Source organism: Rattus norvegicus, chromosome 7, assembly GCF_021556685.1.
Source record: "Rattus norvegicus strain SHRSP/BbbUtx chromosome 7, alternate assembly SHRSP_T2T, whole genome shotgun sequence".
In the NCBI taxonomy this organism is placed as follows: Eukaryota; Metazoa; Chordata; class Mammalia; order Rodentia; family Muridae; genus Rattus; species Rattus norvegicus.
This window is the reverse complement of record NC_141540.1, coordinates 32,202,783-32,230,224: the sequence shown is the minus strand read 5'-3', so window position 1 is coordinate 32,230,224 and position 27,442 is coordinate 32,202,783. Positions and strand designations below refer to the sequence as shown.

Sequence of the window (27,442 nt, the reverse complement as noted above, 5' to 3'; positions counted from 1 at the left end):
AAAAAACAAAGTGCCAAAGTGCTAACTATGGGTTCGTTTGGCTATCGTTCATCCAATTTGTCTCTTCCTTTTTCTTTTTTTCTTTCTTATAATCCTTAAGCATGTCCTTTCTTTTATTTTATTTTTAGTGGATATTTTATGCATTTACATTTCAAATGTTATCCCCTTTCTCTCCTCTCCCACCCTTTCTCCCCCTCCCCCTGCTTCCATGAAGGTGCTCCCACTCCTACCTACCCACTTCCACCTCAACGCCCTGGCATTCCTGTACACTAGGGAAATGAGCCTTCACAGGACCAAGGGCTTCTCCTCCTATTGATGCCAGACACTGCCATCACTGCTACAAATGTGACTGGAGTCATGGGTCCCTCCATGTGTGCTCATTGGTTGGTGGTTTAGATCCTGGGAGCTCTGGGGGATCTGGTTTGCGATAATGTTGTTCTTCCTATAGGGGTGCAAACCCCGTCAGCTCCTTCAGTCCTTTCTCTAACTCCTCCATTGGGGTCCCCATGCTCAGGTTCATGGTTAGCTGCAAGCATCCTCATCTGTATCAGTAAGGCCCTGGCAGAGCCTCTCAAGAGACACCCATATCAGGCTCCTGTCAGCAAGCACTTCTTGGCATTAGCAATAGTGACTGGGTTTGGTGGGTCTTTTCTTTGTCCATGTATTTCCTTTTGTGAGTATTTTGTCCTCCCTTCTAATAAAGACTGAAGCACACACATTTTGGTCTTCCTTCTTCTTGGGCTTCATGTGGTCTGTGAATAGTTTCTTGGGTATTCCGAGCTTTTGGACTAATATCCATTTATCAGGAATTGGTGTTTCAGACAAAGCTGAGTGTGATTCTTCTGCTAGGCAACATGGCAGAGACCGAGCTAGTGAACTGCCAGTGGACTTTCAGTTCTCTGTCATTGTGTCATAAATTTCCCCTTCCCCTTGGCCTAAGTATTTACCTGGTCAGTCTTACTTCACATACTTATTAGAATACCTAAGATGTATAATCTGGCCATAAGGTATTGAGGATGAAAACCTCAGTTGATAGGTTTCCCTTTACGCTACTACAAAAGAGAAGCGCAGTAGCATGCTCAAGGTACAGAGAGGCAGAGCTGTCATGACTCCATGTCAAACCAGACCGCTGTCTCATTGCCTTTCTACGTATACCTCCTGACTTCAGTGGAGACCCTGATTCTACTGTTGGACACCTCTAGTTTCTTCTTCAGAACAGATCAAGATCCTGTGCATTTCTCCCTCCTGTAGAGCGGGAGCTGTGATCCAGACTCAGGCATAGAAAGGAACATTGACTGAAGGTTTAGAAAAACACTAGTCTATTGGCCATAGCTGGTTTAGTTTTGCTTTGGATCAATAGTGACTTGCTTAATTTCCTCTTCTGTATATAATAATCCTTCACGTATGGTGGTATAGTATTTCCTTTGGGTTAGCTTTCTTCTTTCCTCTTTCTTTCCTGGATGTCCATGTGATCTAGGACAAATTCTTTAATCTTTGTTAGCATCAAAATAGCAGCTTGAGTTGGTTTTAAGATCAATGTAACACTCTAGGCATTCAGTGGGAGGTGACCGGTTTTGTTGTCTTAGTATTGTGTACACTTTACAGATTTCAGATATGTAGAAATTTGTCCCATCTATCATATTTTATACATAGTTAAAATATTTTTTCAGCTGTCTATCAAGGAAGATTTAATGTATGACGTTTTGGGTTTTAGAAAAACTTTTTGTTTCTTGTGGTTTTTATTTTTTCTTTAAATGCTTTGCTGTTTGATCTACAAGATCAAAGTTGTGCTTTGGAAAGGTGTTGATTAACATCGAGAAGTAAGTTTGCAGCTTCTAAGCAAACTCACTTACAAAACTATGACGAGCAACTCCTCCTTCTGTTTGCAGCCTTGCGGGCGGTCGGATATTATCGGCGATAAGGACGCAGCTGATCAAAGGCCACAGCAGCGGGGAGCCTTTTTATAAAGCAGTAGAGGAAGTTGTTCAGGATTTGAATTTGAGGATTAAAAATATTATTAATTCTCAAGAAGGTGTAACTGTCAGCGCCACCAACATCAGTCCTGTCCCGGTAATGGATTGATTCTTTATTGTCCTATATAAAACTTAATCTCCTCTGTTCATTGCAGAAATTGTTTGCTGTTGCTACTTAAGTCAGAAGCTGTATTTTCTATGTTTTAATTTTCTCAATAGGATTATGTTCAACTTAGGGTAAATCATAACATCTTTAGTGAAAATGTATTTGTTAAAAAGGCATTAGATAATCTCTTAATACTTAAGGCGCTTAGGGCTACTTTTCAACAATCATTCCGGTAATACCATTCTTTCTCTATTTACTTAGATTCAAAATAATAGTCTGGTTTTGGACCAGTCCTTGTCTGTCTGCAAGACAGCAGCAGTCCCGTTAGAACAGGTTTTGTAGTCGAAGTTTACTTTTCTCTTATAGAGCGATATTAAGGTTTTTTTTTTTAATTTAGAGAATACTTTATTAGTTTTTGTAATCAAACCCACGTAGATAAGACCTTACATATTTAATACAGTGTATTTGTACAGTTACCCCTGTACAAATGGAAAAAACTTAAGTTCAACATTTCTAGACCAATATGGCTGTTAATTTCTGTACAGTGCCAACTCAACACAGTAAACGGGGATACTTTTTTCCAAAGTTGACAGCACAGCTAAAGTTTAAAAAAACTCAAATTATATATCTGTATATATATATATATTTATATTTATATAAAAAGACCAATAATAGCAGTGTGTTATGCATCAACAGCAGCAACAGCTTTTCCAGGTTCTGCAGTCATCTGAACAAAACTGTAGAGACATCCAGCACACTCCATTTAAAAAAAAAAAAAAAGTAAAAAAACAAAACCCGAGAAAACAGCACAGTTCTGTTACTCTTGTGGTACCTGGCACCATTTTTTTTTTAAATTAGCTTCTCAATCATCATCTGGAAAGAAAACATTCTGAGCAACATCATTAAAAACAGCTCTGATAAAGCACGGTCACTACTACGTATCGTAAAGCAGGTACAAGCTATTTTACATCCACAGAGGTATGATACAGTACTGTCCTACATCTATAATACTAGAGGATACAATTTAAAAGGCATTATTTGAGACTTGATTCTACTTTTCCAGCAGAGGGCCCAAAGGATGGTGTGAAACAGCTTTGTAAAGAAACATACTCTAGACAGGATTTCCTTTCACTAGTGGCACAGTTCTAAGGATTCATTCTCTCCATGAATGTCAGCTAAAACTGTTATTAAAAAAATGAAATATCCCTAGAACAAAACCGTATAACCACCGGATTCACATGAAGATGACCTAGTGGAGACAAGCTGGACCTCACCTTACCAACAAGCTATCAAGTCTGTTATGTTTAAACAGTGAGACCTCCAAGGAAGGAGATGCCAAGTAGTGCTTCAAAGCTTCGGACCACAATCAAACACAGCATCCTTTTCAACAGAAGCAGAAGCTCATCTGAATATGCTCAAGGATGCTGACATCAACATTTAATCATCTCTCACTCATCCAGGAAGAAGGGGAGATCAGTTACTACTGTACTTTATTGTGTTCAACCAAATCACCATATTACAAAAATAGCAAGCTGCCATAATAAAAAATAAGGCTCCTCTATCCAGCACCAGATAGCATCATTTTACTTTCAAGCCTAGAAATTGCACACTTGTATATAAACCAACCGAAGATGAGGATTGAGAGTTCATCTTGATGGATTTTTCCTTTGATGAATATTAAGTGTCCTTCCTTATCTTTTTTGATGACTTTTAATTGAAAATTGATTTTATTTGATATTAGAATGGCTTCCAGCTTGCTTCTTCTGACTATTTGCTTGGAAACATGTTTTCCAGCCTTTCACTCTGAGGTAGTGTCTGTCTTTGTCTCTGAGGTGTGTTTCCTGTAGGCAGCAGAATGCAGGGTCCTCGTTGCGTATCCAGTTTGTTAATCTATGTCTTTTTATTGGGGAGTTGAGGCCATTGATGTTGAGAGATATTAAGGAATAGTGATTATTGCTTCCTGTTATATTCATATTTGGATGTGAGGTTATGTTTGTGTGCTTTTCTTCTCTTTGTTTTGTTGCCAAGATGATTAGTTTCTTGCTTCTTCTAGGGTATAGCTTGCCTCCTTATGTTGGGCTTTACCATTTATTATCCTTTGTAGTGCTGGATTTGTAGAAAGATATTGTGTTAATTTGGTTTTGTCATGGAATATCTTGGTTTCTCCATCTATGTTAATTGAGAGTTTTGCAGGATACAGTAACCTGGGCTGGCATTTGTGTTCTCTTAGGGTCTGTATGACATCTGTCCAGGATCTTCTGGCCTTCATAGTTTCTGGCGAGAAGTCTGGTGTGATTCTGATAGGTCTGCCTTTATATGTTACTTGACCTTTTTCCCTTACTGCTTTTAATATTCTTTCTTTATTTTGTGCGTTTGGTGTTTTGACAATTATGTGACGGGAGGTGTTTCTTTTCTGGTCCAATCTATTTGGAGTTCTGTAGGCTTCTTGTATGCCTATGGGTATCTCTTTTTTTAGGTTAGGGAAGTTTTCTTCTATGATTTTGTTGAAGATATTTACTGGTCCTTTGAGCTGGGAGTCTTCACTCTCTTCTATACCTATTATCCTTAGGTTTGATCTTCTCACTGAGTCCTGGATTTCCTGTATGTTTTGGACCAGTAGCTTTTTCTGCTTTACATTATCTTTGACAGTTGAGTCAATGATTTCTATGGAATCTTCTGCTCCCGAGATTCTCTCTTCCATCTCTTGTATTCTGTTGGTGAAGCTTGTATCTACAGCTCCTTGTCTTTTCTTTTGATTTTCTATGTCCAGGGTTGTTTCCATGTGTTCTTTCTTGATTGCTTCTATTTCCATTTTTAATTCCTTCAACTGTTTGATTGTGTTTTCCTGGAATTCTTTCAGGGATTTTTGTGATTCCTCTCTGTAGGCTTCTACTTGTTCTCTAAGGGAGTTCTTTATGTCTTTCTTGAAGTCCTCCAGCATCATGATCAAATATGATTTTGAAACTAGATCTTGCTTTTCTGGTATGTTTGGATATTCCATGTTTGCTTTGGTGGGAGAATTGGGCTCCAATGATGCCATGTAGTCTTGGTTTCTGTTGCTTGGGTTCCTGCGCTTGCCTCTCGCCATCAGATTATCTCTAGTGTTACTTTGTTCTGCTATTTCTGACCGTGGCTAGACTTTCCTATAAGCCTGTGTGTCAGGAGTGCTGTAGACCTGTTTTCCTGTTTTTTTTCAACCAGTTATGGGGACAGAGTGTTCTGCTTTCGGGCGTGTAGTTTTTCCTCTCTACAGGTCTTCAGCTGTTCCTGTGGGCCTGTGTCTTGAGTTCACCAGGCAGGTTTCCTACAGGGGAAAAGTTGGTCCCACATGTGGTTCCAAGGCTCAAGTCTGCTCGCGGGGCACTTCCCAAGTCCTCTCCGTGGCAGCAGCAACCGGGAAGATCTGCGCTGCTCTTTCCGGGAGCCTCTGTGCACCAGGGCTCCAGATGACGCTTGGTGTTCTCCTCTGGCGTCTGGACGTGCACAGAGTGTAGCCTCCTCTGGTCTCCCAGGCGTGTCTGCCTCCCTGAAGGTTCAGCTCTCCCTCCCACGGGATTTGGGTGCAGAGAACTGTTTATCCGGTCTGTTTCCTTCAGGTTCCGGCGGTGTCTCAGGCGCAGGGGTCCTGCCGCTCCTGGGCCCTCCCCTACGGGAACCCAGAGGCTTTATACAGTTGCCTCTTGGGCCAGGGATGTGGGCAGGGGTGGGCAGTGTTGGTGGTCTCCTCCGCTCTGCAGCCTCAGGAGTGCCCACCTGATCAGGCGGTGAGGTCTCTCTCCCACAGGGTTTGGGAGCAGAGAGCTGCTGCGGGCCAGGATTCGCGGGTGTGGGACTTCTGGTAAACACCGCGATATAATGTTTTATTACTAGCTACATTGCCAGTTGATTGCCAGTCAATTTCCTATACCTGAGAATCTTATACAATATGCACTTCTTCCTTAGCTTTCTTGCACTAATAGTCAATTTTAATAGACTATTGCTACAGAAGTGAGCTCCCATGACTGTAAATACAGAACAGAACCTTCGAGAATATTATTATAGTGGATCTACCTTTTTCTTTTTCTTTTTTTCTTTGTGTTTGTTTGAGGCAAAGTCTTACTGTGTAGCCCAGGTTGGTTTGGAACTTACTATGTTTCCCAGGCCAGCCTCAAACTCTTAGCATGGTCTTCCGATGCCGAAATTACACATGCAGCTCACTGCGCCTGTCTATATTGCAGTGTTTGGTTGGTTAACAAAGGCCCTTTCATTAGGTTTTACCATGGAAGGCAGCGCAGGAAGGAGGACTTGCTTTTCCTATTTATTCGTTCTTTCATCCACAGGCCTTGGTGATCATTTTTTTCTATTTTCCTACAAAAATGAAGCTTCTTAGATTTACTTCAAAGGCATCCTGGGGAAGATTCTGGGATTCTACCCTATTTATTTCATGTGCATGCCAGCATTTTGAGTGACTATGTTGGCACAAAGCACAAGGGAGCTCTCACTGCAAGTGTAAGCCAGGAACCAGTGCCATCTCAGATCTCTCAGTGCCAGTCTCCCATCTACAGGCAGCAGAATCCTGACACAAGCCACCTGTTGTTAGTTTTCTGTTTCCCACTAAATCACAAATCTTGAAAATTCCATCAAATGACACTCAGTGAAGGTACTGTTAGCAATGTGGCCCGCACCGACACCGCTATATAAACTATGCGGTAAGCACCAGATCACGGCGGGCTCCTGGTTTTACTCTGAGCAGCACTGGACACTGCAGTTCATCTGCTGGCCTGAGCTGCCAAACAGAGAAAAGAATCCAGACGACGCTGATGGACGCTTCGAGGACTGGCACAGGTGCCACCTCTGATTCTTAGGCACAGTGTCCCTCACCCTAGAGGGCAGGGCAGCGTCACTGGTCCTCTTTGCCAGTGAGTACATCAGGAACATGGATGAGCTAAGCACCTCCTCGGAGACCTGCAGTGGGCACAGTTAGTGGGATATTTCCAGCCTAACAGCCATGCCCGAGTTAGTCTTCATATGTACCTGTATGCCACTTTGCACTGTCAGATTTATTGTCTAATTACTACCCTTTCCAGCTCTCCCCTTTCAATCTGTCTTCTTGGTGTCTTTGTGTCTTTCTAGTGCTATTTAGTTCAGGCTATTTCAGGCTATATTCAAAATTAATTTGTTGTGTTCTTTTAATCTGCTGCAGCTGTGTCCATATTTGACACATTTTACTGTAAAATATATTTTATATATTGCTCTTGTTGATTTTTCTAAAGTCTAAATAAGATTATCGTACTTGCTTACTAAAGCAAGACTTACTTTTTCTCACCTTTGTAGCAGGCTGAGCCATAGCACGAGTTCATGGCTACGGTTTCTTCTGACTCCTTTAGTGGAACTCTTTCTCACCTAGGAACCTAGACTTCACCTCCTACTTTACCTCTGAGCTTCTTCCTCTCTCTGTGACTGCTCTCCGAGGCTACCCTTCACTCTGTACAGCAATGACCGTTGTCTCTGGGGTGCTTGCACCACACTGTGTCTGTGTACACATTGGAAATATCACAGCACTGTAATGAAACTGTGATGACCTGTTTATCTTATCAAGGGGACTGTGATTTCTTTGCAGGTGCTGGTTTTTACTTTTGAAGCTTTAGATTCTTCAAATAAGGCTTAGAACATAGAATAATCATCAATTTACATTCGATTAAATCTTTTGGGTCTCATTATAAGCCAGGCTGATCTTCAACTTAAGTAACTGAAACTAGTCTCAAACTCGAGCTCTGCCTCCACCTCCCCAGCGAGGGGCATAGCATAGGCGTGCACACCACGTCTGGCTCTTGAGGAGGTCTGAAGCGCACGTGAGTTTGTTTCGGATTGACAGAACCCCATACCCCTTTTGTATAAGAGAAAAAGTACACAGAGATTAAGAGGTAAAGTCTAGTTAGGTTGATAGTGATTAGATTTTTCTGTCTTAAAGTCTAATGTTACTCACATCAGAAACAAATGTCTTCCTTTGATGATATTCTTATATGTCTGAAAGTTGGCAAGATTGATCAGTGTGGCTTAAAGGAGAAATGTCTACATATTTTATACTTACTTTCTATAGCTGATTTTCTGTGATTTCAGCAATAAACGAGGAGTGCCATTCAAAATAGAAATGTGTGGCTGATTCACCTGGGTGGTATGATTATTATGTATACTTTAAAATTCATTTTTGTTTTAGCCAAAATCTTTTGCCATAAACCATGATACCGCATACTGTGGAAGAGATGCTGTGAAAATTTTACTGGTTCTTTTGGATGAAGACGCAGCCAGTGCTCCTACCAGAAATAAAGCAGAGCTTCTGTACAATGACCAAAGTACAGCTCCTCACGGTGGAGCGTCTGTCCTTACACTCTTTAGGTAGGTAACATGGAAGTTAGTGTCAAAGCACTCACTTGACCATTTTGTTTTTAAATAAAAAGTACCTATACTTACGGTAGGAACTTGAAAGAAGCTGGAGAATATGGAAAAGGCAAACAAAAGCTAACAGCATTTCACTGTTGCCCAGTTATAGTTACAGTGTTGCATTTAAGAGCGTTGTTGGGTATTGATGTAAAAATATTTATTTGTTTTGGTGTATGTCAAGAACTTTGTTAAATCACAGCCCTTAAAGCAGTTCCTTTTAGTAGCATTCCCAATGTCTAGTGAAGAATTGAGACTTGAGAGTACTTGTAAAGTACACCTAAGAGCGCTCAGTTAACAAGGAGCAAAGACTTTTCCCAAACTTGAAGTCGTTCGTTGTTGAACCCCATTCTGTGTAATAACAGAATGAGGCATACACACCATAGTTATACAGGGTCGGCTTTTGTTGGCTTCCTCACTAAGTGAATGTTGGTGTTGTATAAAGACCTTGACACTGCCTTGGCATCGCTCCAGCAGCCACAGTAAGTACCATAGGTGGATACAGACTGCCGGTCAACAACAGGCCCGGTGTGAGGGGATGGCAGTGTAGGTGGTACGGTGGGCTCTGGTGAGAACCTTACCTCCTTAGAGGATGCCAGCTTGCTTTGTTTGGCTTTTCTTACATGAGCTTTTTACTGTATGTACATTTTCTCTCTTGCCCCTTTCTTACCAGGCTTTTGTCCTATCCAGCTGAGCGGTAACCCTTGGAGAGCCTTTAAGGGCAATTGTCTCCTCAAATCTGTGTCTCCAAGTACAGTCACATGGCAGGTTTTGTCTGTTGTAAATAGGCTTCTGAGTAGGGAGAGAATGAATTTAGAAGCTTCTCTGGCTTATGAGTGTCATAATTCATTTGAGTTGCTACTAAAACGTATCTTGGTCTGGGTGACTTACAAATAACGAATTCGTTTCCCATAGTTGTGTAGGCTAGAAACTCAGATATATATATATACAGTGTCAGCAGGCTGATTGTCCTTTGTAGACGGAGGCCTGTTTGTCATGAACTGCACCTGCCCATGCATCTTCCTGTGGCAGAAAACTCGAAAGGACAAGGGGAGTGAGGCTCTCGAGCGCTCACACTCATCCAAATGACCGACCTCAGCACCTTCTAAAGGCCCTCCATCTTAATAGTGTTTCCGTGGGGACTAAACGTCAGCACACATTTTGAAAGGACAGAAGCACCCAAGCTTTATTAATATGTTCCTTTGTTTTTCCCCCATAGGTCTCCCACACAAGTGAAAAGTACACCAGTTAAACCTCTCAGAGAGCGAATCCACACGTCACTGCAAGCAGAGAAAAATAAGGTATAGAAAAGTCAATCATACAATGATAGATGTTGTTTTATTTTGGAAGAAATGGATATATGGAGCTGGGCTGGATTTGTAATTATGCAGCTCATATAACACAATAAGGGGTAAATGAAAACGTAGCATTGTCAGTTTGTGTAGACGTCGCTTTTATATAATTTTGACTTACCTGTGGCTTTTTAATTTACTGGAACTAAAATAAAAGAAAGAAGTAAGAAGTAACTGCTGAAAATGCTACGTCAACATGTGTGAGTAACGGAAGGAAAAGTAAGGAAGCCGTGCCCTATGTGTACGCGTGGAGACCTGATGTGCTGTGATCAGTGTAACAAGAGCTGAGATAGTCAGCTGTAAAGGGAGAAGGCCTTTGGATGACAGTCTAAATTATCTGTATTACCTATAATCCTAATTGCATAATATATACTACTTATATATATATATATATAATGTCTAATCCAACTTAGAAACTCTGAAGACACAATGGTAGAAGGTCTTTAGTTGCAGACGCAGATGAGAGAGCCCTCACATTGTTCCTTGGTGCTTATCTGTTTTCGTTCAATTTGAAGTAGGGTTCTGATTTCCCTTAGAGCATTTGTGTTCATAGGTGATAATATGTTTATTAAGTATTTAAACATTTTTGGTCTTATGTTTTAATAGAATTTATTCAGTGGTTGCTATTTATTGGGCATATAGTATATGTTATATATTAATTATTAATTTGTTAAACATTTTTATACAAAAATTATAATTATCTTTAAATTATTAAATAATTTTCATTTTGATATAACAAGAAATAACTTTTTTGTATTCTTTGTTTCTTTTTTAAATCGTTTTATTTTTAAATATATATGCACATATCTATATATATATAATTTTTCATTTCCATTTCTTTCCTCCAAACCCTCCTTATACTCTTTAAAATTCATGACCTCTTTTTTTATGTTCTTATGTGTTGTTATTAATTATGTTATGATATACACACTTATACACACGTACACACACGTGCGCGCGGACACACACACACACACACACACACACACACACACACACACACACTATTCCAACCTGTTTAGTCTGTATAATGTTACTTGCTTGTATTTACGTTCATGGCTGACCATTCGGTCTTGGTGTACTTTTCCCTAGAGAAGACTATCATCCTCACTTTCAGCATCCCCAAGTTGCTTGTGGTTCTCTGTGTAGGGCAGAGGCCTTTTGAGATTGCCCTTCCTCCCTCCCTCCCTCCCTGCCCTCATGTATGTTAGCAAGTGCAGGTCATGTTTAGGCAGTCGTGTTGGTGACACCTTATGAATGTAGCCTCTAACATTCTTAAGAGACGCAATCTTAAGACACAATCCCAAAAAGTCCCGATTCCCTGGCTCCAAAAATTCTTTCTGCCCTGTCTTCTCCATCGACCCCAGGGCCTTGGGTGCTGGAGTGTGTTGTAGATTTATCCCCTGGGGTTGGCTTCCGTCTGTCGCACAGAGAAGTTTCCTTGGCAAGTGTAACGACACATATTTAGAATGTAGTTTTGTGCACTTTTAGAAATTCTCAAGCGTCAGTTAATTACTATAAAATAAAACAAATAAATATATGTAAGAGAAATAGAAAAGATCATCTAATTTAGTGTCAACTTATAGAGATAGAAACAAATTTTAGAAGAATGATGTCTAATATTAGAATGATGGTGCAGTATCTTTTGTCAGTTGACAAAAGTGTGAAGTTCCCTGGCATTGCTTTGTCAGCCTAGTCTGAAACTAAAGACAGTAAAGAATTACTATTCATAATTATGCTTAATAGTAAGTAGCCTTTGCAAAAGCAGAGCGTGAAATCCTTTAATTTAGCCAGACATAACTGGAGCACAGTCAGGTCGAGTGCTTGTTGGAAGTAACAAGGAATATTGCCCATATAATTCCTAGAGTGCGGGCCGCACAGTATCAACCACTTACTGCTATATTTTCTGGTACTTTTGTTCTTTAGGTATAAAGTGGTGAGGTTTTTATATGTTTTCATTTTCTTCATTATGGGAATTATATGTGGTCTATGTTTGAACTACTTCAACCATTTTAAAAGAAGAAAATACCAGAGAGTTTAGAGCAACGTCTTCAGCTTTCCTTTCATACTGTGGTCTATCAGGAAACTTGAATCTGATAATGCAGTAAATTTCCCTGTGAAGGGAACGGGAAGGCCCTCGTTAACCCCTGTGGTGTGATATAGATAGACCTTTGGAAAGTAGTTCTTCCATCTCTCTACCATTACTTTCAAACTAGTTTAAATCGTTTATTAAATGGTCCTTGTATTTCTCATTAGAAGTTTAAGGGCCCATTTAACCATCTTAACGCCTGTGTATTGTCTCAGTCCCTCCATCCTGATTTGCCAGCCCCTTGCATATCTGCCTCAACTGAAAGGGCAGGGATAAGATGTTTCTCTCCCTTGTCTTCAATGCTTTCTAAAGCATCTCAACGAACCTGTGTTGTGTATGTAGTTATCTACTTAATAATGGAGATGACCCCATCCAGAAGGGATGGAGCCTAAGACAAAGAGCAGTGGATGCAGATATCCGTAGTGTAAGATGTCATCTCTCTGCAATTGTTGCCTCCTTAAACACTCCTTAAAACACTTGCCCTGGGTGTTAGAAAGTCCTTTCTTAGGTAACAAGTTTAGCCTGGGAATTTGAAAAGTTGAAAGCATATTCTGTAGGTGCCCTGAGGTTGAGTCTCACAGCCTCCTAACATGAATTGAAAAGTAATTAGAACTAAGAGAAACAGGGCTGAGGAGATGGTGGCTCAGTGGGTAAAGAGTTCACTATGCAGGAACAGAGACTTGGGTTCAGATTCCTAGCAACCAAGAAATGGCCGCTTCTGTTTCTGGTGGCTTGCTCCTGTGACCTTTGCTCCAGGAAAGGAAGCAGGCAGTGGTAGGGTAGTCCAGTGGATCCCGGCGCTCACTGGCTATCCAGCCAAACCAAACTGGCCATCACCAGTGTCAGCGACACACACACACACACACACACACACACACACACACACACACACACACACACACACTGAGAGCAAACGGTATTGTGCTAAGTTGCAGTGCATTTCAACATGGTCACAGCAGAGCTAAAGGTCGCAGATGCAAGAAGCCAAGTACCAAGGGCACTTAAAAATCCTGTCCTGATTGACCCTTAGTAACTCTGGAAGTTACTTTATAGTTCACATGGGTAGCAAGTAGCAGGGTAAGGTTTTATATTTAGGTTCTAGACTTGAAAGTTTGGTTTATTGCCAAAGAGTAAATGAATGGCTCATAAGAGTATATAAAATTATGAAGTTATTGCATAGGTGGCTTTTTTATTTAACTGTGTGGTTGAATTTTCGCTGATAGCAAAAATATTATTTTATATATGTACAAATTCTTCATTATCAAATAAAAGACATAAAATCTCCATTCTTTTGAAAATGTGGTAATATAAGAATGAAAAGATACATTTGGGATAACTTGTTTAAGGTACTTTGGGGGTTGCCTCCCTTTTCAAGCTTGTTAATTGTGTAGGGGTAGCTTAAGACGTGATACACTTAACTCCATTTATGCCTGCCCAGAGCTTTAACTAGTGTCAGGCTTCCTCTGTGAAGTACTCTTTCCTCTCACTGGGAACCTCCTAACCATTTAAACTGAAAAAGAGGTGTGTGTGTGTGTGTGTGTGTGTGTGTGTGTGTGTGTGTGTGTGTGAGAGAGAGAGAGAGAGAGAGAGAGAGAGAGAGAGAGAGAGAGAGAGAGAGAGAGAGATCTGAAGTCTGTTGTAATTTCACTGTGGATAGCAATCTTCCCAAAGGAGAGACATTTCGGAAAAGAAAATGTGAGTCCTTTTCTCTCATGGCTTGAACAGAAATGATTTTAACAGCCATGCCGAACCTGCACATTATTCCAAGTTGTTTGCTGCTTCAACAGCACGTTCAAAGGGACTCGCCTTGTTTATTTGTGATTCCAGCTAAAATACACAGAGAGATTTGGAAGATTTGCAACAGGAAGTAATCTCATTTCTATGTGACCACTAATCTTGTGCAGGAAAATTCTGTTTTTATGAACAAAGGAAATGCATTCCCTTTCAAGTTATAAATGCAAGCCAGTGTAGCTTGAGCTCTCTTAACAACTGAATACATTTAATTAATGAAATTGATTATTGAGCCCTTGTTTTGAGCTACATGCTATTATCCTTCCAGAATTGGCCTGGACCTGAGAAATCTGATCCAGAAAACTTACATTATAGGGATACCTACTTCATCTGTGTGATAACAGCTATCCAGTGTCTGCATTCATCTCCCGAGTGAACACGTCTGTCTGTCTGTCTGTCTGTCTACCTCCACATATTCATTATCTCTATACCTTTGCACTTTGATGTTTGAAACAAGGGGACTTCTCATACCATATTCTTTCTCTTTCTCTTTCTCTCTCTCTCTCTCCTTTTTTTTTTTTTGTTCTGTTTTTTTTGTTTTTTTGTTGTTTTGTTTGGAGACAGGGTCGCTCCGTGTCTCTCATTGTCCTAGATCTTGCTTTGTAGACCAGGCTGGCCTTGAACTCACAGAGGCTTACCTGCCTCTGCCTCCTCAGTGCTGGGATCAAAAGGTGTATGGCATGCTCAGGAATTTTTTTTAACTTCTGTAATACTAACAATTCTGTGATTGATGGTTTAATCAAGATTGTCTAGTTAGTTGATAAGGGTCTAGCAAGGTGGAAGAGTGGATAAATGTACTTGGATATTTTTTACATTTTTTATTTTTTTGTATTTTGATATGTATTTCATGATTAATCATTTTTTTCTCACCTGTATCTGGCCTCATTACTCTAAGAACCCACTGTCTTGTAACTGTAGTTTTCTAATTTTCTAATTTTTTATACTTTTTGCAACTTTTCACATCTTTGTGATTAAAAATCTCCAATAGTTTTTCATGGAGAAATATGGAACATATTTTTTTAAAAAATTACAAATCTTTTTAAAGTCCCATAGTTTTAACTTTTAAAAAATTATTATTATTATTGCTATTATGAGAATGGCTTTGAATAATCTTAAAGATAATTTATCACTTTAAATAAAATTGGCTTTTGAAGCCTCTGGCAAGGATGCTATTGTTATAACTTTTAAACTCTAGTTGGTGATTCATTGCAGACATCTGAGTGAACTGAAACACTTGTCTCTGACTACATAATATAAAATGCAGTTACTGAATGTAATATATAATTACATTTTAATCAATAAATACTCATATAACATCCAGCATAATATCCCTATAGTCTGAAGTGTTAAAAGGATGTGAGGTAGCATCTAATTGTTGGGAGAAATCTCCCATAATAATGAATGGTTATAAACAATGGAAGTCCTGCCATTGATGACATCACATTCTGTGGTAGACTGCATTGTTCTGAACTCTTCCTACTTCTGTTAATGCTCCACAGTCTTCTATTTGTAGAATGCATTTCCAAACTGCTTGTCTTCCTGTCTTACTTCATAGTTAACCCTCCCCCTCTCCCCACACCCCTGCCCTCCAGTGTCTCAGAATATAATCCAGGCCTCCAATGTTGATCCTTCTACTTTAGACTTTGAGTGTAAGGACTACAGTGCTGTGTCCACACCCGCTTAGACTTAACTTTATCTGTGTGATTTTCTTCTGTTCATGAGAACATTGAGCTTAACTCTCTTATCTCTGAGGTTAAATGCAAGTATCTATTTTGAAATTTCGACCATTAAAACTCTTTCTAGAATGATGTAAAGACTTGGTTTTAACCAAGAAGACATGCCTCCCATTGTCTATGTTCTTCTTGCTAAGCATTTGCTATTTCTGTTGCTCTTAACTTCTCAACCCTAACTTTTGTCTTAGTAGTTTTCCTCCCACCAATATCTTCAATCACATGTCCTATCTTTCAAAGCTCTGCACTCCTCCTCATAAGACAGAGAACTCCCATCCTCTTAATGACTGTATGTGTATGAATTATTACTTCAGTTTCATGATACTCACTCCAAAGCAGCTCAAAGGAATGTGTTGCAAAACCCCTAAGGAGTAAAACATTAAAGGTTAGAACTGTTATAACAATATACACTACATAGATAAAGTTAGTATTGCTAAAGGAACAAGGGGCTAGCCCTAGTGACATAGTGAGTTTGAAAACTGAAGCAAAATATGAATCAAAGCTCCAAGTGAGAGATGGGACTTGGAAGGGCAGTCTTTATGGCGTGTGTCAATCACTAGGGAATGTGTACAGGACTAAATGGAAAATAAGACAGAATATAATTGCATATTTTCTTCTTTTTTGTTAGCAGATGAGGCAGACATTAATTAGATCACAGTTTGCTTGTACTTATAAAGATGACTGCATAATGAGCAAGAGTAAATGGAATGTTAATTCCTCATCAAAGCCGCTGTCTGCTCTTCGCTTAGAGAACGATGTCTCTGGTAATTGACCTTGTTTGAACAATTAGTCAACCGAATGGCTTTACCTTAGCAAAAACTAGATTATTTCTGCAGCATATTAAGAAATATAAAGACTTTTTCTTAGGCCTGGATTGTTTAAGAAAAATCTAAGTACAGACTTAAGAAAAGGAACATGATGTAATTTACTCTAAGCAGATTTAGGAAATACTTGATAGTTTTGTCTGTTGTGTTTCCACATAGATATTTATTGCTCAGGGGGAGGGTGGCATAGTGCAATGAAAGTGTGGTAACAACTACCTCCTGTCGTTTAGTTGGTACGATCGTTATATTATAAATAATGTTTTTAGATAGTCTGGCCATTTTTAAGTTTTTCATATGTCTCAGGATTTATAAATGTCATTGTTTCTTCCCCCTTGTCCTCCTTCATGACAGAGGGAGCACAGCCGTCTGTTGGGAAAGCCAGACTTGAAACGAGTTCTGAAAATGTGCATGTGGACAGAAGTAAGGATGACAAAGGACCGAGGAAGTCTACTAAACGGAAGCTAGCGAAGAGCAAGCAGCCGGGTGTCAGGGAGGATATTCACTGCGATCAGGGAGATGAGCTGTACCAACCCAAGAATGTTAAGATCCTTAAAGTGCCCAGTGACTCTCACAGGAAAGCTGGTGGCAAACTAGCCCCAGGAGCAAGGGGCAACAGGTGCACCACCAAGGACAAGCTGATCCCTGGCCAGACCAAGCTGACACGGTTTTTTATGCTATAATTTTTCCTCTCCATGCTTTAGATTTAGGTATACAAGATCATTCCCCAAAGCCGTGAGCTAATGTTTGAAATCTGAAGATGTAATTTTTTGTTTCTTATGAATGCTTTCACCTTTGTTTCTCAATATATCTGTGATGCACACAGTTCACAGGTAACATTGTTTAGTGACTTAGGTGGGTTTTACACATAGACCTGTGTGGACTGAAGGATCTTTATTTAGCTCAGCTTCCAACAAACCAAAGAGGGTGCCCAGAGGGTGCTCACCCACATTTTCAATGCCCTCTATTCCTCTGGGAGGGCAATGACTCCTTAAGATGTAAGGAGAGAGAATCTCTTTTTGAGATCCAGTTGGTTATTTATAATGGTCAATTGTAGATGGCTCTCCCTCATTTCTTGAATCAGCTTCTGGGTACTGGGCTTAACTCCCACATATTAACTTCAACCTGAGTGTTTGAAGGAGGCAAATTTCAAGTTTCAAGGCTCCATAGAACATCTTAATTACATTTCCCAAGATGTTCTATTGTGATGCTTTAATATTTTGATACATGTATGTGAGGCTCACATATTAACCACTGTCAAAAAATACCAGTAAGTCAGAATTATGCAGAATTTTTGTGAAGTTTAATGCACAAGTCAAAGCATATCATTTACATAGCATTTACATATTGTAACCAGTTTCTTTTAAAACAGACATTTAGGATGATACACAAGTTACATCAACATTAAGGGCTTTTCTCTCCACTTGCAATGAATCGTTTTCTTCTGAAAGGATGTTGTGGACCAGCAGGTATCAGACTTGCCAACAGGGTCGGTAGACTCGTCCCAGCATACACCTGAGCACTGAAAAGGAACAAACAATGACTATAATTACCACACAGAATTAAGAGAATCTGTGGACTTATAATGAATCCAGAATAAAACAAACCACTATTACTGATTTTGAAAAATTCCCCATTTTGACGTGGGCTGCCTACTATTTGATAGAACTGAACTATGGTCTTGATTTTGTTATGGTCAGATCCAACTCAGTGAAGCTCAGAGCTCTTTTATAAAATTAATATGTAGGAATTGCATGTTTAGAAGGCTACTCACTGTCAAAATCTCTCCTTCCTATGGGAAATTTAGCTGAGTTTTCTTCATCCCCAATTTCCCTCTTTTCCTGTGTGGACTCAGTATTCTGAACTCCATTCTCAGCTGGGAAGACTGCTGGTCCTTTCAGAGCGAGGTAAGGTTTTACAGCCAGACTGAGGGGCAGACCGTGAGTTACGAGATTCTGCTTGGAGCCTGTGTTCTGTGAAGAGAAGATTGGTTTGTATCCCAGCTGTCTTCTTCAGAGTAGAGCTAGAATACAGTTGTACAACATTCTTGCTGATCAGTTCTAAGATGCTGTATACTGTCTTTACCTCCATATGCGAGACAAGATACAAGATTCTGGATAGAATGGGGAAATGCCTGGTTTGTATGACGTTTTCCTAGTTATCTTAATACACACAATGACTGTATGTATGCCTATTTATAAAATTAAAATACAAAATTTACTTCTGGGTGGCTTATAATTGTAAACATCGTTTTCATCTCTAGTGCAATAAAAGGCAGACTGCATACACGTACCTTTGTGGTCTTGTCATCTTCATCCTTCATGAAGCCGCTCTCATCATTTTTGTATCCTTCCAGAGAAGGAGCAACAACCGATCTTTCTGCGGTATCTTCCTTCTGAAAGGCTTTCCCCATCCTGAATGTATTAAATACTATGTCGTCTTCTACGTTCCTGATGGACTTGGAGGCCGAAAGTAAAATGCCGTGAGAAAACAAAGAAAAGGCCAGCATTAACATGTAGGAAGAGAGGCTCATCTTCGCCATCCTGTTTGCTGCTCCGTAAAGCCGAAGGAGAATGTGGGGAGAATGCCACACTCTGCTGGCGACTGAATGATTCCTACCTTTATATACTTTGTGCCTGAATAGAAAACACTTGAAGGCCTTATCTTTTCTTTTTAGAAATGAATCACCCCGTAGAGCCTCGCCTTTGTAAAGCTGCTAATGCTTGCATTGTTTTGGATTTAGTGGCCTGTTGTTTATTTCGTGTGTGAATTTTCCCAGAATCTGATTAAGGTCTTTGAGAGAAGGCTTTCTGTGAGTAGATTATAGCCTCTTGAAAGTGGGATGTTATTAAGGAAGACCATAGGACACCAGGCTCTCCCAATATTACAGTTACCTTCTATGTACTTTCCGATTAAGATATTAAGACGTGTTATTTAATTCATGGATAATAAGGATAAAAGCTTTATGCCCTTTTAATCCTTATTAAATAGAAGTTATCTCTAGAAAAGAGTTTCCTTTATAAATACTTGAGAATGGTCTTTTGTGATTAAAGTGCATGTGCTTGTCTGTATAAACAATAAAAAACTATTCATACTTCATCTAAAACTTACCTGTCTGGTGTTTTTCATCTGAGTTGCTCCCATTGAATTTAGTAACTAATTGATAAGAAGTCTGAAAAGAATATTCATGGTCTCCATAGGGATTAATTTTAGAAGTTTTAGGTTTTTGCTTGCCCTGGCTGGCCTTAAGTTTATGGCAGTCCTCCTACCTCACCTACCAACTGCTAGGATCACAAGTCTGTGCTGTGCCACCATAGCCAGCTTAGAAACTGTGTTTTAAAAATTATATTTCAAGATTAATTTATAAGATTCTAATGGTTAATACATTTTCACACATATATTCTTGTGTGTGTGTGTGTGTTTATAAAGCTGGGTTTCTAGGTGTGGAATTTCTAGGGCATAGACTACGTATATGTTTGGCTTTAGAAATGCCAAATGTTTCTCAAAATAGTTGTAACCAGTTTATGCTTTCATTTAACAGGGTTCAGGAATCCCTGTCGCCATGTCTGACCTTGAGAGTGCTAAAAGGTTGGGTTTCTAGTTGTTGCTTTTATCTGCTTTCTCCCCTTGTTCTGAGATCCGAACCTAGAGTTTGCACATGCTAGCCAGATGCCCTACGCCTGCTCTACTGGGTCTCTAGCTCTTTTTTTCTTTTGGTTTTATTTTTTAGATTGTGTGATACTGTTTTCCAACGTGGCCTGAACTGACCCTGTAACCCACGTAGGGCTTACATTTTTAATCCTCAACATTTAGAATAGCAAGAAGACCCGGCCTGGTTTAGATTGTCTTTTGACAACTGATTACGCACGCTCTGTATGCACCATTCTGGACATTGGATATACAGCTTGGAAATGTTTCTCTTGGTTTGAAGTTTGTTATTTTAACTTGTTTGTGGTGTGTTTTGATGACCCAGTCTGATTAATATTAATATATGAATTTTTCTTCACGTTTGATTATTTCTAATATGTTGTCTTTAAAAGAGATCTTTCCTATCTCTGCAATTATTATTTCCATTTTTCTTTTTAAAACATTTTAATTTTCCTATTTATTATATATTAATTAATTAAATGATTTAGGATGTTGCCAACAGTGGTATATTTGGGCTTTTATGTTTCTGGCATCTACATACCTCCTGGGCCCTTATGCGCCCTCTTTTGTCTGATCTGCTGTACCATCTGCAGGATGCTAGGCTTCTTTGAGTGTGTGGGTCCCTTTCTGAATTCTTCACCATGCCGTCAGATCAACTGCCTCATCCACTTATATTTTAATGTCTAGTGGATGAAGCCTACCAGCCATCTCATTGGCTATCTATTTTCTTAAGCAGTTCCTTGACAATTCTTGGACAGTTCTTAGTTCAAAAGCATAGGACTCCTATAGAACTTTCTCTGAAGACACACTAGCTCACACTCCCAGCAAGTGTTGATATGGAGTGAGCAGACATCTTTGCAGTAGTGGTGATTTTATAGAGAATAGTAGCACTTTATCCCGGAGCACAACCTTAGATCTGTCTATTGTCTAAATGGCAGGAGATGCCTATTTCTGACTTACTGACAGTTTTACCACCCATTGTTGGATTTTATTGAATACTTAATATGTGTTTTAGAAATGATCATACAATTTTTTTTAGTCTTTAGTAAGCTAATGGAATTTTTCTAGTATTAAAGTTTTCATGTGCTTGTAAAACAAATATTTATATTCAACGTGGAAATATTTCATTCAGTAATATTAAATTATTATTATCATGAATGTGATCTCTAAGTTCTCTTTTTAATATTGGATTTATCTGAGTTTGATGTTAGATTATAATAATTTTATAAGATATAATGAGGGAGAGCCTTTACTGTTGAACTATATGGGTATGGGATTCTTTTGATAGGATTTACTTTTTTTTGTTTGTTTCATCTATAGATAGGTATTTAATTTTTCCTTTTTTTGTTTAAAGAATTTACATTCTATGACATATGCAATGTAAATTTTATCAGATAGACATAGTTCAAGTCAGATCACTTGGGGCTACTGGTCAGAATAGGCGAGTGTTTTCTATGTCTTTGTTCTTCACAGAGTGCTTATCTGGGTTTTGTCCTTGTTTATTTGTTTGCTTTTAATCTTAATGCCATGACTCGAGGCCTGGTTTGTTTTCTAGCATTTAAAACCTGCTCTGGGGGGTGTGTGCAATCTATTGAGGTGCTGTTAATACCAACCCTTTTCTTAGTTGCAGTCTTGGAGTATAATAAATATTAATAATTATGTATTTTGTTTTAAGTTTCCACTGGGTGAATTATTTTGGCTAGGCTTCCTCTAAGATTGGGGCCAAATCCAAACCATTCTGATGGTTTAAGAAATTAGTTAGTGCTTTCCTTTATTTTGTTTAAACTGTTCTAGCTTCTGAACACTATGAAGTTTCCCATAACCATTTAATTATGGAGATAGTTTCCAATTTTTAATGATAACTTCTTTTACATCGGTTACGCTGATGTGCAGTAGAGCATGGCAGATTTCTTTTTCACTGATGCTGAAGTGAAAGTTCCCCAAGTGCTGGAAGGCAACTGTGAAGGAGGAAACCATTGCCAGATGGAGCCACACGGTTCAGGAACCTGGGTCAGCACTAGGTTCCACTGGGATGAGGCTTCAGTCGCTGAGGAGCTACTTCATACGGCATCTTTGTAAGTTTTATCATCGGACTTCTCTTCCAACTAGCCTACCTTTTCAGACAGAAAATATGAAGGTCTATTACCAAGTATCTCTCCTTAGCCATTCTTATACATCACTAGCGATGCTTCATTGTGGTTTGAGTTCTTTTTCCCAGAGAACTCATGCTGAGAAGATTTTTATCTATTAATGTATCTTCTATGTTTAGACTTTTTGCCCCGACCATAGAAGGGATGTTTGTTTCCTTTTGTTAATTAAGTTGTAAGAATTATTACTTGTTTATTTTCTCCCTCCCTCTCTTTCTCTCTTTCTTTCCCTTTTTGTCTCTTGCTCTCCCTCCCCTTTTCTTTCTTGCCCTCTCTCTCTCCCTCCCTCCCTCTCTCTCTCTCTTTCTCTCTCTGTGAGATTATTATCTCTCTCAAATGAATTTTGATAAGCATAATAAAATTTTCCTTTTGATTAAACAAGTTTTGAAATTAGGAATTGTTATTGCTTTCATTTTCTAAGAAATATTTACTTATTTCTAACATATGAAAAGGTATTCTTTTACTTCTGTAGCTTTAAAAAAATCTTAAATTTAAATCTATCATATTTTCTTGCGTTTTAAAAGTGGTAGGTCAGATAATTCCTGTCCTTTTTCTTTCCACATGGAGATCCAGCCATGTTATCATATTAGCTGAAACGTTTTTTCCCTCAGATTGCTTTGCTTTGATGTCTATGTGAAGAGTTAAATCCCTAACAGTAAAGAGTTGTTTGGGACTTATTGACTCATTTGTTTACTGGTTGATGTGTTTATTTAAATTTTATTGCTGTCTTATCTTGATGCATAATACATATATATGTTCTAAGTGAGCAGATTTTAAGGGTTCTGGAATAGCTTTGCCATATATCAGTTTGTGTGGAGGAAGTTTTATCCAGTGACATAGCTAGCTGCTTTGGCAAGGGATCACATCTAAAGACCTTCTAGGTCTGTGATCTGGCTGGAATGACACACCTTTAATCCCTTTGACTGGAATACAGACACACCCTTAGTATATACCTTTAATCCAAATAATGAAGGCAAAGTCAGTTTGTCGAAGGAAGCAGCCATGCTTGAAAGTTACATCTAATTAAGGGGCAGACAAAGTGATGAATCAGAGAAAGACTTGGGAGAATGAGTCACGGGTAGGATATGCCCAACTCTGACAAGAACAGGAATTGGAAGTCAGTTGGAGTTGGAGTTTGTGACAGTTCAGTTCGTGAAGTTCAAAGGGAATTTTTACTAGGACAGTTTTATAGACAGGTTGCAGAGATGACAAGGTAGACACAGGTGAAGACTGAATGAGCCAGAGAATGAAGAGTAGAACAGATTGGTAGTGTTAGTTTGAGGCCAACCAGAGCAATTCAGTCAGAAGCTAGGAGAAGCCAGTTTGAATCAGTCAGCTGGGAGAGGAGTTTGATCCAGAACAACTGAGTTGAACCGGCCAGCCAGAATTCAGAGCTAGGAAGGGCGAGTTTCTCAGTAGTAAGCCTCTGACAAGCTTGTCATTATAATAATATTGAAGTTGACTAGACAACTTGTTTCTTTGTCATGATTGCTATGTATGCTAAGCTTTGTTTTTTAAAATCATAGATTATACTTTGGATTTACACTGGAATTAAGTTAGAAATCAACAGCAGAAAAATAACAAGTAATATGCAAATGTTTATAAATTGAATACCACATTTTAAAAAATCATGTAATTTTGGAAAGAAACCGAAATAAAAATTAAATAATAGTTTGGATTAAAGGTAAATATGACATAATGTGGAACCAGCTAATGTGCTTAAAAGGAAACATGCTTGTAAAATTAAAAAATTAAAAACATGAAATCTTAAGCTTTCATGTTAAGGAATTAAAAAATTCAGAGAATGGAAAAAACTTCTAAGCATAAGAATAAGAATTAAAACAATGTGAATTAATCATACACTAGAAATTGTATGAGCAAAGATTAATGCCTTTAGTGAGACTGCTCAAGAAGGGAAGCATAAGTTACATCAGGAATGAAAACAAAGACATTACTACGATTCTTAAAAGTAATGAAAGACAAAGATTGAAAGACCAAAGAGATAGCTCTGTTTGTGAAGTGCTTGCTGCACAAATATGAGGGCTGGAGTTGAAGCTTCAGCACCCCTCTAAATGTTAGGTATGATGACACACCTTGGTAATTCCCATTCCGGGGAAGCTGAGACAGGAGGGCTTGTTGTAGGGCTTGTTGTAGGTCTTGTTGGCCAGCCACTGTAGCCATATCATTGAGTTCCAGGTCCAGTGAGAGACTGCATCTCAAAACATAACCAAAACAATATAGTTATTGAAAAAGATTCTCAGCATAGATCTCAGGCCTTCAAAGACATGAATATGCAATATGTATATATGTTCATACACGTGTATGTGTATACTCAAACATTTGCACACAGATACATAGAAGCACACATGTAAACCTACAAATGCACACACATGTACATGGATACACACAAAAGCATGTACTGTGAGACAAAGATGGGAACCCTATACCTTGCAAGTTAATGGGAGACCAAGTCAGGAACGATATACCTTGCAGAGTAAGAATTCGGTCTGCAGTTAAGACAGATAAGAATAAGTTCCTAGTGGTCCTGTGCAGGTTAAGGTCTCAGTTTGTAGTTAACGAATAAGGTCCTGTTTGTTCTGAGCTAAATTGTTGCAAGTTAAGGTCTCTATTTACAATTACACTAAACTTGCGACCCCATATATCCTTACTCGTGTTCCTTCCCTTTCATTGTGGTCACCTAACAATGTACAACAGCCAACTCTCTCACTCCTGTGGACACCTTATCACTGACATAAATGGGACTTCAAGAGGTTGACAGGAACTGTTCTCTCAAATCCACACTTAGCACTCTAAGGCAGTCAGTTGGCCAGTCCTGGGTGCACCCCAAAATATAGCTTATTTTAACTGGACAATCTTGGATTTGGTCATATGAATCTCAGATTCAACAGCGTGCACGCGCGCGCGCGCACACACACACACACACACACACACACACACACCACATAAACTAAGCACATATCAAGACATGATAATAATGTTTTATAGATGAACAATAAATTAGCAAACAGTCTTTCGCATAGCACTAGACAATACCTACACTGGGGTCAGAGAACACACACTTTGGGCCTTCTGGGCCACACAGCCATGCCGGCTTAGCTGTCCGATAATAATACAGAAGCATCCATGGCGTGCACTATGTACTTTGTAAGGGGTTTGACTATCACAATAAGTCTTTACTTGTAAATATGAGCAACTTTAAGGGTATAGTTTTCTGTTTATCTCTTGTAAACAAATATTCACGGAATAAGATTGGCACAAGAAAAATCTAAATATTTCCATAGCCATTAAAACAATTGAATGCCTGAATTAAAAATTATTGTCACAAGGAAAATGCCAGGGAAGATGGCTTCACTGATAAATTCTTTTCCACAAGAATACCAATCTGACCTGGGAAGAGGTAGTTCTATGGTTAAAGTCCTCACTGTGCAAGCATGAAGACCTAATCTTGGACCCCCTGGGACCCAAATTTTTTCATTTGTTTTAATGTATGGCAACACACACATCTCACCTGGAAAGAGGAGAGAGGTGGGTCCCTAGGGCTCACAGGCCAGCCAGCCTAGCATACTCAGCGAGCTTTGGTTCAGTCAGAGCCCTTGTCTTGGACTGTAGATATGGCTCAGTGGTTAAGGGCACTTGCCACTCTTACAGAGAACCCAGATAGGTCTGCAACAGGTCCTCTGCATTAGCTATTACTATTTCTATAGGAGTCTTGACTAAGAGTCCAAGTGAGTCTCTGACTCCTGTGCCTGCTCTTGGGATTCTCTTCTGTTTGATTGTTGTCTAACTGATATGATAGTTTTTGCTGCATTCCATTATTGTATGTTATATGATTGTATGTTTTCATGGCATGGCTTGGAAGCTGGTTCTTTTCTTACCTGAGTCAGAAGGGGAGTGGATCTGGGGTGGAGGGGGCGGGAGTTGGGGAGAAACTGTGAGTTGTGGAGGGACAGAAAACTAATATCAGGATATAGACTATGACATAAGAATCTACTTTCAATAAAAGGAAAAGATAAAAGAGGAAGTATTTCTTTGTGGGAGGAGGATTGGGAAAATACTGATTAAAGAAGACAAAAGTTTTCATTGGAGCCACAGCCTCCTTGAGCCAGGTCCCGCGGTCGCAGCTTGTGCCGCTGCCGCCTTGTCCTCACCTCAGCATCTTGCTTTGTGGGTTGGTCCCTCTGACACAGGAGCTCCAAGCTGCTCTTCTTTTTTCCTGAAGCCCTTCAAGGCGGTCTTCGGTTTCCTTCTTTCCAGCCGACCCTCTCCAGACCCCTGAAGATGGTGGACCGTGAGCAACTGGTGCAGAGAGCCGGGCTGGCCAAGCAAGCAAGCAGAGCGCTACAACAATATGGCTGCAACCAAGAAGAACGTGACAGCTGAATGAACCACTGTCCAATGAGGAACGGAACCTCCTGTCAGTGGCCTACTATAAGGTGGTTGGGGCTTGCCCCTCCTCCTGAAGGTTCAGCAGCAGCACTGAGCAGAAGACATCTGCAGATGGCAACGAGAAGAAGCTAGAGATGGTCTGAGCCTACCGGGGGAAGATCGAGAAGGAGTTGGAGGCTGTGAGCCTGGACGTGCTGAGCCTGCTGGACAACTGATCAACTGCAGCGAGACCCAGCACCAGAGCAAGGTGTTCTTCCTGAAGATGAAAGGGGCCTATTACCATTACCTGGACGAAGTGGCCGCCGGGGAGGAAAGGGCATCCGTGGTGGAGTCGTCCGAGAAGGCTTACAGCAAAGCCCATGAGACCAGCAAGGAGCCCATGCAGCCCACCCACCCGATCGGGCTGCGCCTGGTGCTTAACTACTATTTTCTACTACGAGATCCAGAGCACCCCGGAGCAAGCACGCCGCCTGGCCAAGACCGCGTTCTACGATGCCATCGCCGATCTCCTAACGCTGGGTATCAGTGGCAGCAAAAGCTACAACTAAGGCCCCAGGTGGACTGGCAGTGCACGCTGATGCTACTACTGCAGTCTTTATTGTTTTTTCCCATGAGCTGGGGGTGGGGTGGAGGAGGAAAAGGGAGGCCTGACCTTCCTAAGGATAAACCTATGACAGTCCTGTCTTTGATTGCCTCTTTGACATCTTTTGCCAAAATACCACTAGTGGAAAGCCAGGCTAGCTATTGGTATTGGAGTAGCAGCCTCACATAGGCACCCGGATGGTTGTGCAGGCTCGTGTAAGCGGAGCCATTTGCCTTTAGTTTAACTTATGCTAGACGGTAGGGTTCTAAGAGGAAGAACCAGAGGTGGATGTCCATATTCAGTGCGTTCTGTTGTTCCAGTAAGGATTCTTCTGTTCACACACTCTCGTCTTCAGTACCATGGCCGTTCTCTCTGTGT

The 27,442-nt window shown here is 39.9% G+C and overlaps 2 protein-coding genes and 1 pseudogene across 11 annotated transcripts in view; 2 read left to right on the top strand and 1 right to left on the bottom strand.

The window, feature by feature from the left end:
- Parpbp (PARP1 binding protein) overlaps positions 1-19,385 on the top strand; it is a 69,428-nt gene extending 50,043 nt beyond the window's left edge. For 4 of the 10 annotated variants that reach the window (XM_087555216.1, NM_001401236.1, XM_087555219.1 and 1 more), the window contains 5 exons: positions 1,890-2,070; positions 8,276-8,454; positions 9,716-9,797; positions 16,090-16,222; positions 16,634-19,385. In XM_087555216.1, coding sequence (XP_087411342.1) covers positions 1,890-2,070; positions 8,276-8,454; positions 9,716-9,797; positions 16,090-16,222; positions 16,634-16,962 — 904 coding nt within the window. In that variant the 3' untranslated portion in view covers positions 16,963-19,385. Of the gene's footprint in view, positions 1-1,889; positions 2,071-8,275; positions 8,455-9,715; positions 9,798-16,086; positions 16,223-16,633 lie in introns of all 10 variants that reach the window. The other 6 variants (NM_001401237.1, XM_087555218.1, XM_087555213.1 and 3 more) reach the window with 3 other exon arrangements.
- Pmch (pro-melanin-concentrating hormone) lies at positions 17,562-18,878 on the bottom strand. Its single transcript, NM_012625.2, has 3 exons — positions 18,573-18,878; positions 18,054-18,252; positions 17,562-17,801 (listed from the first exon to the last, which is right to left on the bottom strand). The coding sequence occupies exons 1-3, from the start codon at positions 18,819-18,821 to the stop codon at positions 17,752-17,754; spliced, it is 498 nt and encodes a 165-aa protein (NP_036757.2). The 5' UTR covers positions 18,822-18,878; the 3' UTR covers positions 17,562-17,751.
- A 6,988-nt stretch (positions 19,386-26,373) lies between the features above and the next one.
- Positions 26,374-27,029, top strand: LOC148004606 (14-3-3 protein gamma pseudogene; annotated as a pseudogene).
- Positions 27,030-27,442: the final 413 nt, after the last annotated feature.